Source organism: Molothrus aeneus, chromosome 2 (assembly GCF_037042795.1).
Source record: "Molothrus aeneus isolate 106 chromosome 2, BPBGC_Maene_1.0, whole genome shotgun sequence".
NCBI classification, from domain to species: Eukaryota; Metazoa; Chordata; class Aves; order Passeriformes; family Icteridae; genus Molothrus; species Molothrus aeneus.
The window spans coordinates 9,503,312-9,520,397 of record NC_089647.1 but is presented as its reverse complement, the minus strand read 5'-3'; the positions used below and the strand labels follow the sequence as shown (position 1 = coordinate 9,520,397).

The 17,086-nt window shown below is 38.9% G+C and overlaps 1 protein-coding gene across 1 annotated transcript in view; it reads left to right on the top strand.

Moving 5' to 3' along the window:
• ROBO2 (roundabout guidance receptor 2) overlaps nt 1–17,086 on the top strand; it is a 439,359-nt gene that overhangs the window by 314,178 nt on the left and 108,095 nt on the right. Inside the window, exon 6 of the mRNA XM_066571926.1 lies at nt 3,788–3,915. Within this exon, the coding sequence (XP_066428023.1) occupies nt 3,788–3,915 (128 nt within the window). The remainder of the gene's footprint in view (nt 1–3,787; nt 3,916–17,086) is intronic.

Below are 17,086 nucleotides of genomic sequence, written 5' to 3'. Positions count from 1 at the left end.
ATTAATCAGAACTAGCAACAATGAATGCATTCATATGTGCCAGGACTGCCAGATTTCACTCAAAATCACCCAATTTCTATTAGAATTTCCTCACCAGCAGTGTTTTCTCATGTTCCTCTTGTTTCTCTCTTTCTTTTTTCCTTGCCAGTCCCCTGCCAGCCGCTTCCTTTTCGCTTAATTAAAGGCAGACCTGCTCTATTACTTGTAGAACAGAAACTATGTAAGGTGGTGCCCAAAAGTGGCTGGTTTGTATCTGGCACAGACTGACTGGCTGTTTAAAAGACCTCTCCCAGCTCAGTCTGATGGCTGAAGTCTAAGCTGAACTGAAAGGTTAAGCACCTCTGAATGTTTAACAAAGAGAAGTACTTAAAATCAATTAGATGTCCATAAACACATGAAACTGATGTCTGACACCCTCTGGTTTTAGCTCAATGCTGCATTAATTGGCTAGGAGTCAGCAATATTTGGGCAATGTGTCACAAGTTGTTTCTTGACACTGCACATATTTTGAGGACATGGCCTTCTTCATGTACTGGCAACGTTAAGGAGCAACTTAACCACTGCACCCTGGTTTTCTGCCATTCCATTGTCAGCCCAGGAGCCTGGTTAACACTCTCTGTGATTGGTATTAGCAGAGAGGTCCCTGATCCTAATTCGAAGTGTTCAGGAGCACTAATCCAGATGAGAGTGGACTTCCACAGAAAATGAGGTGAAAATGTCTTGCTGTGGGGATTTGGGGCTCTAGAACAGAGAAGAGACAAGACACTGTTCAAGGCTGAGTAGGTGGATGCTTGAGAAATTCAAAAGACCTTCAGTCTCCATACCTTGTTGTTTTGTTTATGCTGCTGTGGGTCAGGCTAAAAGCCAGTTTTCCTCCTTTCTCCTTCCTGTCTGCTTCATCTGCCAAAGCTCCTCCCTGAACTGTGGTGACTTCTGGGGACAGTGCTGGTGGAACAGATGACTGACGGGCAGCATATCAGTACTGCAGGACAGCAGATGGTTCTAACACCCCACGGGTCCATCCACACATGGATCTCATTGCTAGCTGGCACGTTCTGTCAGGGTGGTCCAAAAGTATGGCAGAGGTGAACCTGTCCTTGAAGCAATTGTTAACTGGACCATGACAGTGACATGTTTACGCCACCCTCCGTTTGGTGACCCAAGTGGGAGCTGGTGGCTGTTCCCACCACCCAGCATCCTGGCATGCCATGCAGCTGGCTCCTCCACCCAGCAGCCTTGGCACAGTGCGCAGGATTGGCAGGTGCAGGGATAAAGGCTGCCGGAGCCTCGGAGGCAGCTGGCTGGCATGCCGGCACCAGCACATCCCTGACAGGAAGCAGAGTGAGTCAGCTGCAGCTCCCTGTCCCAGCCTGCCTGCATCCCAGTTCAGGCAGCCCCTGTCTCAGATACAGCCCTGCTGCCTGCCTGTTTTCCTCTCAGCAGCATTCAGTGAAACACAGGGATGTTATCTGTCCTTTGAAAAGAAAACCCCATCAATTTCATAGATGACTAATTGTTGCCCAGCTTTATAGCCCTGATTCTGATATCCAATTCATATTTATATTACCACTGATCTTAGTTTCCTCATCATACAGGAGCTGAATACAAATTTATATTTTCAGCCTCCTAGAGCTGGCCCCATGTCAAGAAAATAAGCATTCTCTCTTGTCTGCAACTCTGCAGTCACACAAGACAAATAACTGCTCCATCGTTGTAGGATAATGTTGTCATATTCTTGAGATTTTTAAGGGGGACAATTTGCCCTTTCTGTCTTATGAAAACAGTGATTTTTATTTGCCACTGACTAATGCAGCACAGCATGCAAAATGACATAATTTGTGAGCAGTCTAGAGGAAATGTTCTTTAGCTGCATGTGGCTGTTGAATGTAGTTGTAATAGATGTGTAGCTCTCCAGAAGGTGCATATTGAGTTCTCTAACATCATAACTACCTGCCCCCTCACCACTACCAATGGCACTATGCTGGCAAAAAAAATTATCCCTACAAGTTTCTAAAGTTTGCCATGACATCTATTTACTTATTTTTCCCTTTGGCATATCTATTATTAATCAGTTAAATCTGAGGTACTGCATATACATGAAATTAAATGTAACTCCCAAGGAAATTGGTATTATATGTGTTAATGTTAACCTCAACAGAATGGTTAGCGTCAAATTCATCTTTATTAAATTTTTTCTTGCTAACTGATAGAATAGACCAACTGAATATAGAAAGAAGTTTTATTGTGGTGACTGTGAAAAGATTTCTTGACTGCTCTTTGTTCTTGGAATTGCTAGGAATGCTCTAATTGGTGTTGTGAGCTTTAGTTAGACCTAATAGAAATTTAAATGTTTCACCACATGGGATCTTTGAGTTAAGATGCTTTGAAGTCTGTTAGCACATGGTGCTCTCTCTGCAAACCTATACTAAAGGAACCAATAGCAATATATGTGATGTACACAAAAAAGTTATGTTTCACATTCCCAAAGGATCTAAAAATGCTCATAGGGCCTGACAGCATTTCTCTGACTTGTTGCATTGTGTCCTTATTTATCCTAACATTTAAGGGTGCTCTTCCACATGATTTCAGTGTGTTTCCTGTACAAGTGTATAAGGCCTTTCTTGCATAACAAAAAGAAAGTAAATGAGTTCTTCTAAAATTATGTCATGACTGTGTATATAGTGAGAAATAATATTGACACCTCCTGAAGTCTAGATCTGTCTTTAGTTTCATGTTCCTATTTCACTGATACATGTGAATCTGAAGCCAAGTCTAGATTCAAGGTGACTTCATGTACCATATCAAGAAGAGATGTTGTTGAAAATAATTTAACAAAATAATATCTAAAGGGTAAAGTATCTATGCTGATAACCAGGGTTTTCCTGATTTGGCAACCAAAGATATTTTATACAACATGAAGTCTCCTGCTGACTTTAATGAGCTTTGGATCATAGCCTAAAAAAGTTTGTTAAGCATGAATTCTGCAGATAATAACAATTCAGCTGAAAATATTTTTTTCTGGGTATAATCAGTCTAAGTGCCTTGAGAATACATGTTCACTACATACTGGAGTATGTTGCATTAAGTAAGTTTTATATATCCTCAGGTATAAAACTTAAAGTTTTAGAATTTTTTCAACAGTAGAAACAAAGGAATGGACAAAGCGCAATTGAATTGTTTCTAATTTCTTTTAAGAAAGAGAAAATGTCCACCTTTATTGAATTGTTTTGTTGTATTTCTGTGAAATTGATATATCTGCCTTAATGTGCCTCTTCAATAAATGTCACCTTCCAGAGCTTGAATATATTTTTTATTGTTTGCAATTGGGTAGTGTGAGATCCTACCAACATGCTCACTGTTCCCTAGGGGATTGCTGCTGTAGAGGAAAACTGTATATAAAAGGAAATTTCCAAATCAGCAAAAGGTAAAACGTGTAGCTCACACCATTAAAGGCATGATAAACCTGAGCTGTCATGTATTGATAACTGATGTCTGATACCTTAATTTTATCTTATTGCTGTAGATTAAGGACAAAGTGAATGCTATTATTAATAAAGCCCCAATACTGAACATAGCAATACTAATTTTATGTAAAGTTTCTAACTAATGCAGAGCGCAATAAAAATGTCACGGAGATTAATGCTTCGTGGAATTATCTCATGCTGGATAATAATTTATCTTCCCAAGTTGGCTCCAAGATAGATTCAGGCTGGCATTTTCCAGGTGACAGCTTTTGTCCATGTCTGCTGCCCACAAAAAGAGTTTTCCCTCTCTTGCTGTGACACAGGTACGACATCAAGGACGACTACACCCTGCGCATCAAGAAAGCCGTGAGCAGCGACGAAGGAACCTACACCTGCATCGCCGAGAACCGCGTGGGCAAGGTGGAAGCCTCTGCTACGCTCACCGTGCGAGGTGAGTGCTCCCTCAGGGGCAGCCTCTGTGTCCTGCAGGGATAATTGCTTTCTGATGAGATGGGCCACATCCTTCCCTGCCCTTGTTGGGGCTCCACACACCCTTTGCTGCTGCACTGATTTACAGCACAGGTGAATTCCTGGTCCTGCTGATAGCTCGTGCAGAATTTTAATTGATTTCAGTGGGATAGGATCCCCCTGCAGTTAAAGTCCTGTCCCAAGGTGTTTTTATTGAAAAGCAGATGCATATATGCATAAGCAAGCACTACATAACCGTGGGCATAGACGTGAATATGTGAGCCATCAGCTCAGGCTGTTAGTCACGTTTCTTTCTCTAAGTACAATGAGTAGCATAACTATATTTATTAATGACAAACATAATACAGATAATATTATTATGGGATTAGCTCTGCCATAATTGAGCTCTCTATCACTACCCTTTATCCAAAAAATAAACCATAGCCAAAGGAAAGAGAAAATCCTAATTAAATTGTGTAAGTATTACAAGGTAAAGACTAATTATTCTCTCCTAAAATATTTGTGGTCTCTAGTATCCACTCACTGTTTATGTGATGCTCTTTGATTTGGTAAGGAGGTTTTAAGGCTGGTGGAATAATGAATGCCCAAAATATCTTTCGTGACAGTACATATAGACATGCTAAAGATTATAGGGAGAGAAAAAGTTTGTAAGCTAATATTTCTATTTGAGTAAATAGAATATAATAGTTATTACTTCATTCCAAAAGATAAGCAGCAATTTGGCACAATAGATATCAGGCAGACACTATTTCACAGTTTAGTGGTGCATGCTGACGGTTTTCAGTAGAGCTGTGAAAGGTTAATAAAAACATTTTTAGCTTTATCTGTCCTCCTCTTTTCATACACATTAAATCAAATGTTCAAAGTCTCAATGGATTGCTTTATTAGAACTGGGGTCAACTGACCCAAGAGGCCAGCTTCCATTTCCATCCATTTAATGCATGGACACAGTTCAGTTTAATTTGCTGAATTCAAAGGAAAAAAAAAAAAAAGCCACTGAGTGGCTTTGTAGGGTAGTATGTAACAAAGAAAAGAGAGCATTGTGATAATCTGTTGAAATATTACCTCAGTGTTCACTTTAGACTGTAAGTGACAATATGGCTCTTCCCATTTTGAGTTAAAGAAATAGGTGTGTAAGAGATTGTTCTTCCCTTTTGTACTATGGGAAAATTAGTCACCACAGCCAACTCCCAGAAACAGTCTCACTCTGTTCCTTTGTCACAGGCAGTATTGCAGTGTCCAGTAATTCTGGTAACCAATTCCCTGGCTTTTAAACACTCCTAGAACTGTGTCCACTCTGCACATTACTGGAGCAAGCCTTTTGGATTTGCTACCCTGACTTTTAATGTAAACAATAGCAAGAACCCAGCAAAAGAATCCTTTGAAATCACTGAAGCTTGAACTCAATGAAATTAAAGGGAAAAAAAACCTCAAGGAAATGTGTAATTTAATCGATTTTCCCCCAGTAAAAGCATATTTTCATTATCTTGTGTATTTTTCCCTCTGGGTTTGTCATTTACAGTACAATACATAATGTTTATTCAATACAAAGAAGGCCATGATATAAGAAACATTCTATATGTTCAGGGTATGACAGAAAATGAGAAAAACCAAGAAATTCATTGGAGAAAGCTATTACTCTGAATTTAGTGAAAACAAAGGAGTGGGAGATCTCCCATTGACTTTAAAAGGGTGATTAACAATGGGCTTCTTAATTAAGGAAAGCCTTAATTCTGAATTCTTAATTAACAGTGTTGTCTGACACTGGTTTTACCATGTCATGTAAAGGAGCAAAACCACTTAGTGTTTCAAAATTTACCCTGAGCTTCTCTTGGACCTTGCAGGTGTCATGTAGTTCCACCTGCACACCTGACAACAGCCATGTAATCCTTAGCTCCCTCATTCATAGCTCCATCTTCTTAAAACAGAGGATGGGCATGCAGTCAGGAAAGTTGCATTACACTGTCACAAACAACAGCAGAATCTGAGTTCTGTGGCCCAGACTCCACATTCTGTCTTGGAAAGATGCTTATTTTATACCTCATCTTTCTGCAGAAGAAGGAATACAGCCATAACACTGGAAGCCAAAAAGTGTTCTTTATATGATGGGTGAGAATGGCAGCAGACTTGACATAGTTAAATGAAATGAGGACAGAGCCATGGAAAGCTTGAGAAATAAGAAGGCCTTCACAAGCTCTGTTACCTCTGAATTTGCATGTCTTACATTTGGCCCTAGCCTGCCCATAAGCACATGGGGCTGGTAATCTTCTTAAAAATAAATTTAAAACAAAAATTGTGTGGTTGCTCAGAAATATGTAATTGTTGCTGCTGATAAAAAAAGGGAAGCTTTGCCAACACAGATGCAACCTGGAGTCAATTTTATGTCCAAATTTTCAGCTCTTCTGAAAGAGATGTCTGTATTTTATTAGCAGAGGGACTGACAGCTCTCTTCCCCAGCACAAGTATAATGAAGGGCTGTTCTATAACCAAGAAATCACTTGTTGCAGCAGCAACTTTCAATCTCTGTATCAGCCTGAAACAGTATTAACCTGTCAATCATTTAACAGCAATTTTTTAGGAAGTAGAAGTTACCTAAGCAGTGATTTGGGAGGTTCTGGGTTGAAGTCCCTGTGGCCATTTCAGCCCATTTGTTATATTTTCATCAGCACTGTCAGTGATGAAAAAGCACTGTGCTGTAAGCTTTCATGCCCATTATTGAATAAGAAATACTGTCCTGGGCTTTCTGTAGCCTTTACTGCTGTACTGACTGGTCATGCTTAAAATTCATTTGGTATTTGACTCAGATAGCAAATGCCTTGCATGACATTAGGCAGTGTGAGACTTAAATTGATGTGTTCATTGGGATCTAAAAGTTTGTGCTAATGCAATGCAATTTTTCTTTTATCAGGCATTAACAATGATACTTGATGATGGCATGCGAAGATAGTAAAAATGTTTCTCAGAGAATGGTTCCAGTCAGCTTGTTCAGATGCTGTGCTCAAGTAAATGGGATGATAGTGGCACGTGACTAAACAATAACAGCAGCCAACATTTGACTTAGGCTGCCATTTGAGGGGTTAGCAATCATGGTAGTATCCATAGTAAAAAGTAACATTACACGTCATGCATTCTGACAGATATTCTTTTCTTTTTTTAATTTCCTTTTTATGTTCTCACTACACCATTGTAATGTCAACAGCTCGCCCCGTTGGTAAGTAACCATCCTTCTATCCATTTTGGCATGGCTTCATGCAATGCTTCATCTTTCATTTGCAACAGCATTTCACTGGCTGGAATAAGCAGCCAGCGCTTAACAGCTGTACCTGTCTAACACCAGGCAAGCGGTTTTGTCTGCCAAAGTGCTTTTCCCAAACGTTGTATTTCCTGCTGTGTCGTGTACAAGCACATTTGCCAAATCACCAGCGAGTCCCAGTCGGTGAGACGGGGTGGGAGTGCCAATACCAAGCCTCAATCACCCATTTAGATGTTTTTATTGGTCTGGTTTTGGGCCTGGTGTAAAAGCCACTGAAATCAACAGAAAGGGTTGTGTTGACTTTGGTGAGCTTCTCCCAGGCCCTAAACAATCAGCTCATCCTGCTTTTCCTGCACAGCAGAAAAAGCACAGGCTTTGCATGTCCCGTCTTTCTTGTATCGTATCGTTCCAAGAGCTCTGAAATGAAGAAGTCCTGAAATTGAGGAGGGGATGGAGTAGCTTTCTGTGCTTGCTGAGGGAGTTCATCACGGATTTCTGCTCTTTGGTGCAGTTTGGAGTGCACTGTATAGGATGCAGGCTGTTTTGAATAACAAGTCCTGAGGAAGACAACCTCTAGGTTTTAAATCCCCACACCGAAAATTTTATTATGTCCTGTGCCTTTGAAATTGTGTAAATGCATAAAAATCTTACTAAGGATAATGGAAAATTTGCAACTGTCAGTAGCTGAAATTCACTTCTGGTTTTCAGAAATATCCCAAATGTACGATTCAATTTTCTTTCATGAATATTTACTCTGTGCCTACAAGGATTTAGTTTAATGAGCTGCATTGCTCCTCTGATATTTGTAGTTTGTATTTTAATGTATCTTTTAGAATAATAATATGGTAACTCTGATTTTTTTGGCTTAGTGTAAAAAGTCAGTACTGGTGTTTATGGAGACTGATGAGGGGTTCAGTCTTTATTTACTTAGTCAAAACTTTTGTTGGATATGTGTTTGACTAAAGTTTATGAGTTTGAATTCATCTCAGCTCTTCACTGTTCTAAGTTTGGAGGAAGAACGATTGGAGTAATTTAAAGATAAAATCCAGGTTAGGCCTCTGCTTCCAGAACTAGGGTGATCCCATCTTATTGACTTGCTTGAACTGACATCCATGGAACCAAGCCAAATACCTCCACAGTCACAGCATGGCTTATCCACACCTGGAGAATTCTCTGTGCAGAACAGAAATTTGCTCTTCTCCATTTGGGATTTTGATAGCAAGCTTTAAATCCAATCTCTGCTGTATTGTTTTGGCATTAGGCTCGTTCTCAAGGAATTCATTCCCAGGAGCTGCAGAAGTGTAAAACTGCAGTAAACTCAGGAGAAAATTCACCTGTGCTTAGAAAATGTGGTGTGAATATTTAGTGTGCTTCTTCATGTACTAAGAAATGCCACTAGATTACAAGTTGCTTGTAGATACTGTTTTTTACTTTGCTGACTCTTAAAAGACAGGCAAGGAAAAAAAATCATAAAGTGGAGACTGTTTCAAGCTCTGGGAAAACTACATAAAATAAATGACTGGAGATTCACAAGAAAATGATAGGTTTCAGCAGTGCTGATAGTGTCTCATTTCAGAGCACTGATTCTTTTTTAAATTTTTTCAGGCCATTGAGTCATCCCTGATTCCATCTCCAAAGCTTATATAGCAGGTCTTGGTCTCAAGTTACTTTATGTCCAAATATATGATTGTGTGGTCATGCAGTGGTCAATTCCACATATTCCCTGCCTAGGCTATTTTATTTTGTTGAAAGAGAACAACAGAAAGACAAGAAATTTATCCTTCTGCAGAATTTATTTAGGAAACTGAAATAAGAATGGTTGATCTTGAAGTAATTACTATATGGGCATATGGTCCTTATCAAATTATTAAATTTAGTGATTATCTTTGTGACTTGTGAAAGGATAGTTGAGTAAATAAGTCTAATTCTGAAGATGTTTCACACAGAATTCCCAACAAGTATATGTGGGGATTGCTGTGTATAAGCAGATCAGTCTGTCACTTTTATCTGATCCTGTACCTGTAGAAAGACAGTGATAGTGTCTACCTGTATATGGTTTTTTGCTTAAGTACCTGAGATAAAACTAATTTCTGCAGTTCACAGCTCTATTTCACTCTATTCACAAGACTAGGCACATAAGGTGGCTACCCATCCTGGTTTTTTTGAATTTGAAGTCTGGTAAGACAAACCAAAGTAACTTCCCTCTCCACCAAGAATCCCAAGCAGTCGTCTGTTAAAATTGTCATTTAACAAGCACAGGGAGTCAAATCCAGTAGCATCTTTTTGTTCAGGAATTTAACTGGAATACAGAGCAAAAATACCTCTCCTTACCTAAAAGAAGCCAAAGAAAACACTGTTTCATGTGATTAGCTCACAACTTTCTAGGAGGATGACATTTTAACAGAAGTATATTTGTATATTTATGTATATGTTAGCAGGGGAGCACTTAAAATTTTAAAATTTTTTTCATGACTCCAGAGAGTTATCTAGGTACTTCTGTCTTCCATCATGGTCTGCAATTCAATATTTTGTCTTTATTAGGTTTTAAATAAGACCAAACTTTTTCTTTTTTCCAATGAAGAGTAGAGAACTATATTTTAAATTATTTAGATTTGTATTTATTGTTGCAGACAGAATAATCTTCATTTTCTAGTCAGTTTTTGCCTGTTTCAAATATTTGTACTCTGTTAGGTGTGATATTTTTATTCTAATTTCAGCTTGAGTGGAAAGTTCAGGAGTTACCAATGACCATCTTGGGTTCAAGCACTTATTAACAAATGGTTCATACAGATAAAATGAGGTATGGTGCTGCCCGAGGTGGGTGGCAGCTGGTGAATTTAGAAGCTCTGTGCCAGATTACTCATCATGTTTGAATTTGCTGCTAGGAATAAATGTGTTGCCTGATTCTAAAATAGATTATTTATAACCTTTTGAAAAGATTTCTGACAGGATTTACAACAGATGGGTTTAGGAAACAAGATATTTATCCCTATTTAGACCATTTCTATAGTTATTTCACTCATTAGGTAGATTTTCCATATGAGCAAGTTAGAATTTTTCCCATTTTTGCGTTCTGCTGTATTTCTTCTGGCAGTTGGGCAGGAGTATGGCTGCTGAAAGAAGCACAATAGTTGGGAAGAGCCCAAAAGTTTCAGTAACAGTGACCCTCTTTTCAAAGACAGTTGCTGTACTGCTTTGAGAGGGAGGACCTTCAAATGGAATATCTATGAAGATCTGTCTGATATCCCAGTTACTTTTTTATTAATAATGCAAAAAGTCAGTCAGTTGACAGAGTACTGCTCAGTTTGCAAAATAACTCCGAGTCCAAGTGAAAATACAGTTCTTTGTATGTCAGTTACTTTGCAGTAAGTCAAGTTTACTTAGTCTTTTGTTCATGTGCTGTGGCTCATAATTTCAAAAAGAAGAGACTTGCAGCAAATACCTGGATATTTTTGCCACCAGGATAGAAGTGAAGTACTTGAACTTAGCTAAGGGACTAAAAGGAGACTAAGTGCAAAAACTAAACTCTGTCATGATGGTGAAGAGACAGCTGAGACACCTGCCCTGAATTTTCCAAATTTCCTATTAGTTAAATGCAGTCTGTTGGCATTTAAGCGCAAAATGACTGTATGATGCATTTCAATCTGTGCTGGGAAGTTTTCATTACATAAATCAGTGTGGCATGACTTAATGGTCTGTTAAGAGTGATGCAGCATGAAAAACAATAGAAAGAGGGCTGTATTTTAGAGAAGGTTGTATTAGGTTTTGTGACATTGCTCAGATGGTTCAGATTGGCAAGTGAGAAATAATTCTCTTTATTCTTCTTCAATCTGACTCTTGCAGGGAAAGTCTATATACAGTGAATGCTTTTATTTTTATTACATTCATGAAGATATCACCTTCACTTGAGACACTGAGGATTTATAAAATATCAGTAATGTGGATTGGTGTGTGACAGGAGAGATGACATCATGCTTGGTGCTACAATGCCATCTTTCAGTGGCAGAAATCTCAAATTTATATCAAAATGTGCTATCTTGCCTGTCTGGTACTTCTTACAGAAATTTTTGGGAGAGGGTAAGGACAACAGTGGACACTGGGCTTTTTGGACTTGTTAAATAAAAGAGTAAGACATCATTATTTTTTAAAAAGTCAGAAATTCTTCAGATTTAAAAGGTTGCTGTAGAATGAAATTCAGATTGCTTTTTATACCAGTAAGAGATTAAAATATGGAGCTGACTTGTTACAATTTCTGGTAGCCTATAAATACCACTCTAAAAATCTTTGAAGTCCTTAGCATATCTACTTTGCCTTAAGTTCAATCACTGAAGTACAGGAAGTGATCAAGAGTCCCATTATTTTCATTTTTTTTTTAATTGCTGACCTCTAGCTTGGGGAAGTTTTAGGAAGTTTAATGCATAACTTTTATTTTTCAACTTTCAAAGTTTCTCAAAACATGCTCAAATCAGTGGGAATTGTTTTCCTATTTCTTTGGCTTCTGAGTTCTGAGTATATCCATAAGTCTTTGAAGATTAGTGTATAATAAAGGTCTGTTGATGTGTTGCTCTCCCCAAGCTTTTCCCTTCCTTTCAGTATTAGGAGAAATTGGTTACCTTTCCTTCAAGAGGAATGTGGAAATCAATACAATAATCTATTCACTTCTCCCTTTACTTTCTTTGCTCTATTGCTGCCATCCAATTTACAGCTTGGATGTGATCTCAGTGTTACTCAACAGCAAAACTACTGTGTGCCCTATTCCTTCAGTGTTAACATTGTCAGTCAGAATAGTCATTTTTCTTCCTCTCTCCTTTTTCTCTTTTCATTTAACAGTGTCCCAAATTGAGTAGAGTATCTCCTCTCAGCCCTCTTTATACTCAAGGGTGAGCAAACCAGGAATTTGTCACCTTCCTCACTACAGATGTAGCCTGTGAGCCTATCTGGGCTCTTTACCCTTCTCATCAATTCCTTAGCTCTTCTCTGCAGCATGTGAGTTTGTCTCTTTGAAGGAGCTAACCAGATTACACTCATTATTTTGATGAAATCCTACTGTATCAGCAAGGGCTCTGCTTTCCCTTTTTAAGCATATTGCCAACAAACCATCCTCCTATCTCCCCTGAAAAAAGGAATCAAGGCATTTTGCGTGTCTTTTTGTTGGTATAATCTGTTTTGTTTGGTAAACTCACAGAAATAAGTCTAAATAAGTCTAAGAGCAGCACAAGCCATCCCCTGAGGGTACAGTTTAAAAAACCAAGCAGGATAAAGTGTTAAGATTCTAGAAGAGCACCTCTTTTCTATGTGATCTGAGCAAAAGGTGTATCTTGAATCTCAGGCACTTGGGAAAAAGCAAAAAATTACAAAGCATTGTCTAAAGTAGAGCAAGTCCTGAGTAATGGAAGTTATTGGGCAGAACCTTTGCTCCCTTCCTTTATGTGCACCAAAACTAAATGAAAAACTTTCTAGATAGGATTTTTCAGTAGCATCTGAATGCTTCTGAAAATTCCAGGGCTGCTTAAAAGCGGTGATTGGACAGGGTATAAAATAAAATAGAGCTGTATGACTGAATAAGAATAGGCTACAGTCTAATGCTGGGATAAAATTAGGACTGATGTTTAAACTGCATATTTAAATGCCCTGTAAAACAAAGAGGAAGAGGAACCCAGGAAAAGTGCTGTTCCTGAATTCAGAGCACTGGAAAACAGGATGGGGGAGTGGAAAGTAGATACCTTTCTTTTTGGCTACGTAGGAGGCAGACTTGAATTTTTTTTAATAATTATTCTCAGTGTATTTTTTAATTGACATTAGTCCTAGGGAAGAATGAAGAAAAAAATCTTTTTTTTTTCCACCATGCAGATTTATCCCACTTCATTCTTTTGGGCCATCCAGGGATAAAAGAGAGATTCTGTGTATCAAAATATTTTGGACAGTAAGCAGTTTTTATTTATTGATTCTCTAGACTTCTTTCACCTCTTGCAAAGAAGGAAAAAATGCTTATGCTTCCATGCTTTAAGAGATTATCTGCTTCAGTGTCTCAGAGCAACTGAAGGATAAAAATGTTGTTATATGTGAAATTCAGAACCTGAATTTAAATTGAAAATTAGAACAATTAGCATGAAAGGAGGTTTAGCATTCTCAAATGATCAAAGTGTGCTCTTTTCACAGCACTGTGTTTACACATGGTTCATCTGAAAACAGCAACAAACCAGAACAAAAGGAGTTTCTCAGTTTCCATGAGACAACAGCAGTGTGAAGGACATTTAGAGAAGGACTGGCCCTGGTCATAATTCCCCCTGCTCTCTCCCTCTTGCTCTGATTCTTCTTCCCCAGTGTTTCCTCTCCTTCAACCTGCCAAAAGTTCTCCCCACTTGTGCTTCTGCCTTTGTGTGTTTGACCTGTTGTTGCAGGACACATGGGAACTAATTTGGGAGCAGTGTCAGTCTGGATAATCCAAGCCATGGATTATCCAGATTTCCCTAGGTTATGGGAAGCTGCTTTCCAGAAGACTCCAAACCAAGCATCCCTCCACACATGTGATTTTAAAATAATGTAATGGGTATAGCAAAGGCTTAATAAATCTCTTGTTATCCCCACAACCTACCCATTCTTCATTTTTGTGTCAGAACTATTCACCTGAAGAAGAAATCATGAAAGACAGAGAACACTATAAATGCACAAGCAAGAAGACATAGTTAAAAAAAAAAAAAAAAAAAAAAACAAACAAACCAACAAACCAAAACAAAAATCATCTACCAAATGAGATTTATGCATCTGTTTCAAAGGCTACTCCTCTCATACAGCCTGGGGAATAGCAGAATAAGAGAGGAGATTCATTTTCCAGGTAACTCCGTTGTAACTCGAGTGCTAAAAAGTTACTGCCTTCCCTGTGTGTGAGCACACCTAATCATTGGAGCACAATAAGATTGAGATATCTTTTCTCTTTAAAGAGAATTATTATCCTTAGCTTCCATTAGTTTATCCTTGATAAGAAAGATCTGATTTAGTAATAGGCCTAAGGTGTCATCCTCTCCGTCTTCTGTAATGGCTCCTGTGTCAGAGGCTACACCCTTGATTTATCAATAGTCACAGCTGATAATGCACTAATAACTTTGTGTCCTAACAACCACACATCACTTTCAGTACCCATTAAGAAGATCTGAACATTTGAGGGAAGAACTGCTGAATCAGCCCAGGTGTCTGGAGTTTGAGGCTACACCTATTTTGTTTTCCTCTATTTACTCCATCAGCAATAGTAGCCTTGCAAAAGATCTTCAAAATTTCTAGACTTTGGTATCTGCACTTCTTGGCAGATCATGCTAAACATCATTACAAAGTGTATAAATAGAATCTTACAATGTTATTTTGTATTTGTATCACAAAATCATCTAAAATTTCAACATCTGCCAGGAAATTTAACCAATGACACAGAAAGGTGGAAGATTTTTTTTTTTTTCTTTAAGAGTTCCTTTATTGCCTTCAATTGTCTAAGCTGGTATCAGGAACCAGCAAAGCAGTCCACAGATGAACCAGTCCTACAGATAAGTAGTTCTATTCCATAGATGGTGTCAGGGGTTACCTTCCTTTTGAAAATACATATTACTTTGCATGGAGCTCTGTGGGCTTCTCCTGTTCTCTGTGTAAATTTCTTGGGGGCAAGTCTTGATTTGTACTTGGAAGAGTGGAATGGAGTTTGATCTCTTAAAGCATCCATGTGCATCAAATGCAGCTGAGGGTGCTGCAGGAATATTGTCACTGCAGTAAGGATTTGAGAGGAGCACTGAGATACCAGCTCCAAGTCTTTGCAAAAGATTTGATGGGTATTCCAAAGTAAAAAAGCAGTTTGGGGAAGGCAACATTATCTTGTCACCCAGCTGACTCTCCTAGCTCCAGACAGAGTGGCTGAGTATTGTACCAGGTGTAACTTTGATTGTTCAAATGAAATTAATTGATGGCTGCAGATATTCAATGCTGAAAAAGAGTGTGTAGGTGGAAATCTTAGGTTTGCCTGCTGTCTCTTCCCTGCTGGAAGCAGAGCTGAGTATTACAGAATCTTGCTACTTTACTAGCCAGTGTGTTTCTACTTGCTCCTCAGAGACCTTTTCCCCTACCATTATCTGAATTTTGCTTAGAATATTTACAAGTCAGTGTCTTTCCCCTTGCCCCCTTTGAATAAGTCACAGGAATATATCAATGGATGATAAACAATTCCAGTTCAAAATGAAGCCCTCCTCTTTATCACTTTAGCTTGCCTAAGTAATCTCCATGATGAATTTATGTGCAGTTCACTATCAACTGAAATTAGTTGTAATTAAAGGTTGTCAAATCTGTAATTTAAGCCCTTGAAATTTTTTGCTGTCACTCATTTCCTGTAATACTTTTTTTTTTTTCCAATGGATTTGATCCAAAGTCCACAAAAGCCAAAAGGAGAATTTCTACCAGGTTTAGTGAGGTTTGAATAAATTCTCATATTCCCTGGTGGAATCATAGAATTTTTTTGCTTTGAAAAGACGTTCAAGATCTTTTAAATATTTCCAGGGATAGTAATTCTACCACCTCCCTGGACAGCCTGCTCCACTGCTTGACGGTCTTTTTGGTGAAAAAATTTTTCCTGAAACCCAATCTAAAGCTCCTCTAGCACTACTGGGGGCCATTTCCTCTAGGCTTGTCATTTATTACCTGGGAGACCAACCCCACCTGGCTACACCCTCCTGTCAGGGAGCTGTAGGGAGCAACAAGGTGTCCCCAAGCCTCCTTTTCTCCAGGCTAAACACCTCCACTTCCCTCAGCTGCTCCTCATCAGCCTGGTGCTCCAGACCCTTCCCCAGCTCTGTTCCCTTCTTTGGACAGACTCCAGCCCCTCAATGTTCTCTTGCAGTGAGGGACCCAAAACAGCACAGGACTGAGGTGTGACCTCAGCAGTGCCCAGCACAGGGCACAGTCCCTGCCCTGCTCCTGCTGCCACACCACTGCTGATCCAGGCCAGGTGCCATTGGCCTTCTTGGCCACCTGGGCACAGCTGGCTCATGTTCAGCCACTGCTGACCAGCACCCCCAGGTCCTTTCCTGCTGGGAAGATTTCCAGCTACTCTCCCCTAAGCCTGTAGCACTGCCTGGGGTTGTTGTGACTCAAGTACAGGATCCAGAATTTGGCTTTGTTGAACCTCCTACAATTTGCCTTCGTTCATTGATCCTGTCTGTTGCAGTAGGAATATTAGAAAAAAACTTGCTACAATATCTGCTTTTAGTTAAAATCACCAATATAATGTATGAATCCAAGGGCTTCTGGTCTGGGGAAGGTACTGTGAGCAAGTTACGATAATAAAATTCCTAAAATTACGAAAATAAAATTCAGTAGGATCACTGAATTCCATGTCAACTCCAAATCTCAAGATCAGTTGGGAAAACTGTCACTGGAAAAAAATGTTGCTAGTACTTGATATGGGATCAATGGACTTTATTGCTATGAATTCACATTTTTATATATTAAATTTCCCCTCCCCTTCTGAGTCTTCTGCCACATTTCTTATCTGATGACCAGAGTTCACCTACAAGGGGATGAACTTTCTGTCTCAGTCAAGCTTTTCTGCATCAGCAGCTTTATCAGCTCCTGTTGACTTAGTGTAACCTTTAGTATTCAGCAGCAGTACTAAGAAGAAATGCATGAAATCCATCCTATCAGATTAGAGATTCTGCTAAATATTAAGATTGGAGTAGAGTTGAAAAATCCCTTTGAAGTAATATGCAGCTTTTTTAGTTGGGTTTTTTTTTTTTTTTGGTTGTTATTTTTTAAAACTCTTTAACACCAGAGCAGGGGTTACGTTCATATACATTTATTAACAGCATAAAATATCAATTCAAAATATCGTGCACAAACCACCAACATTCTA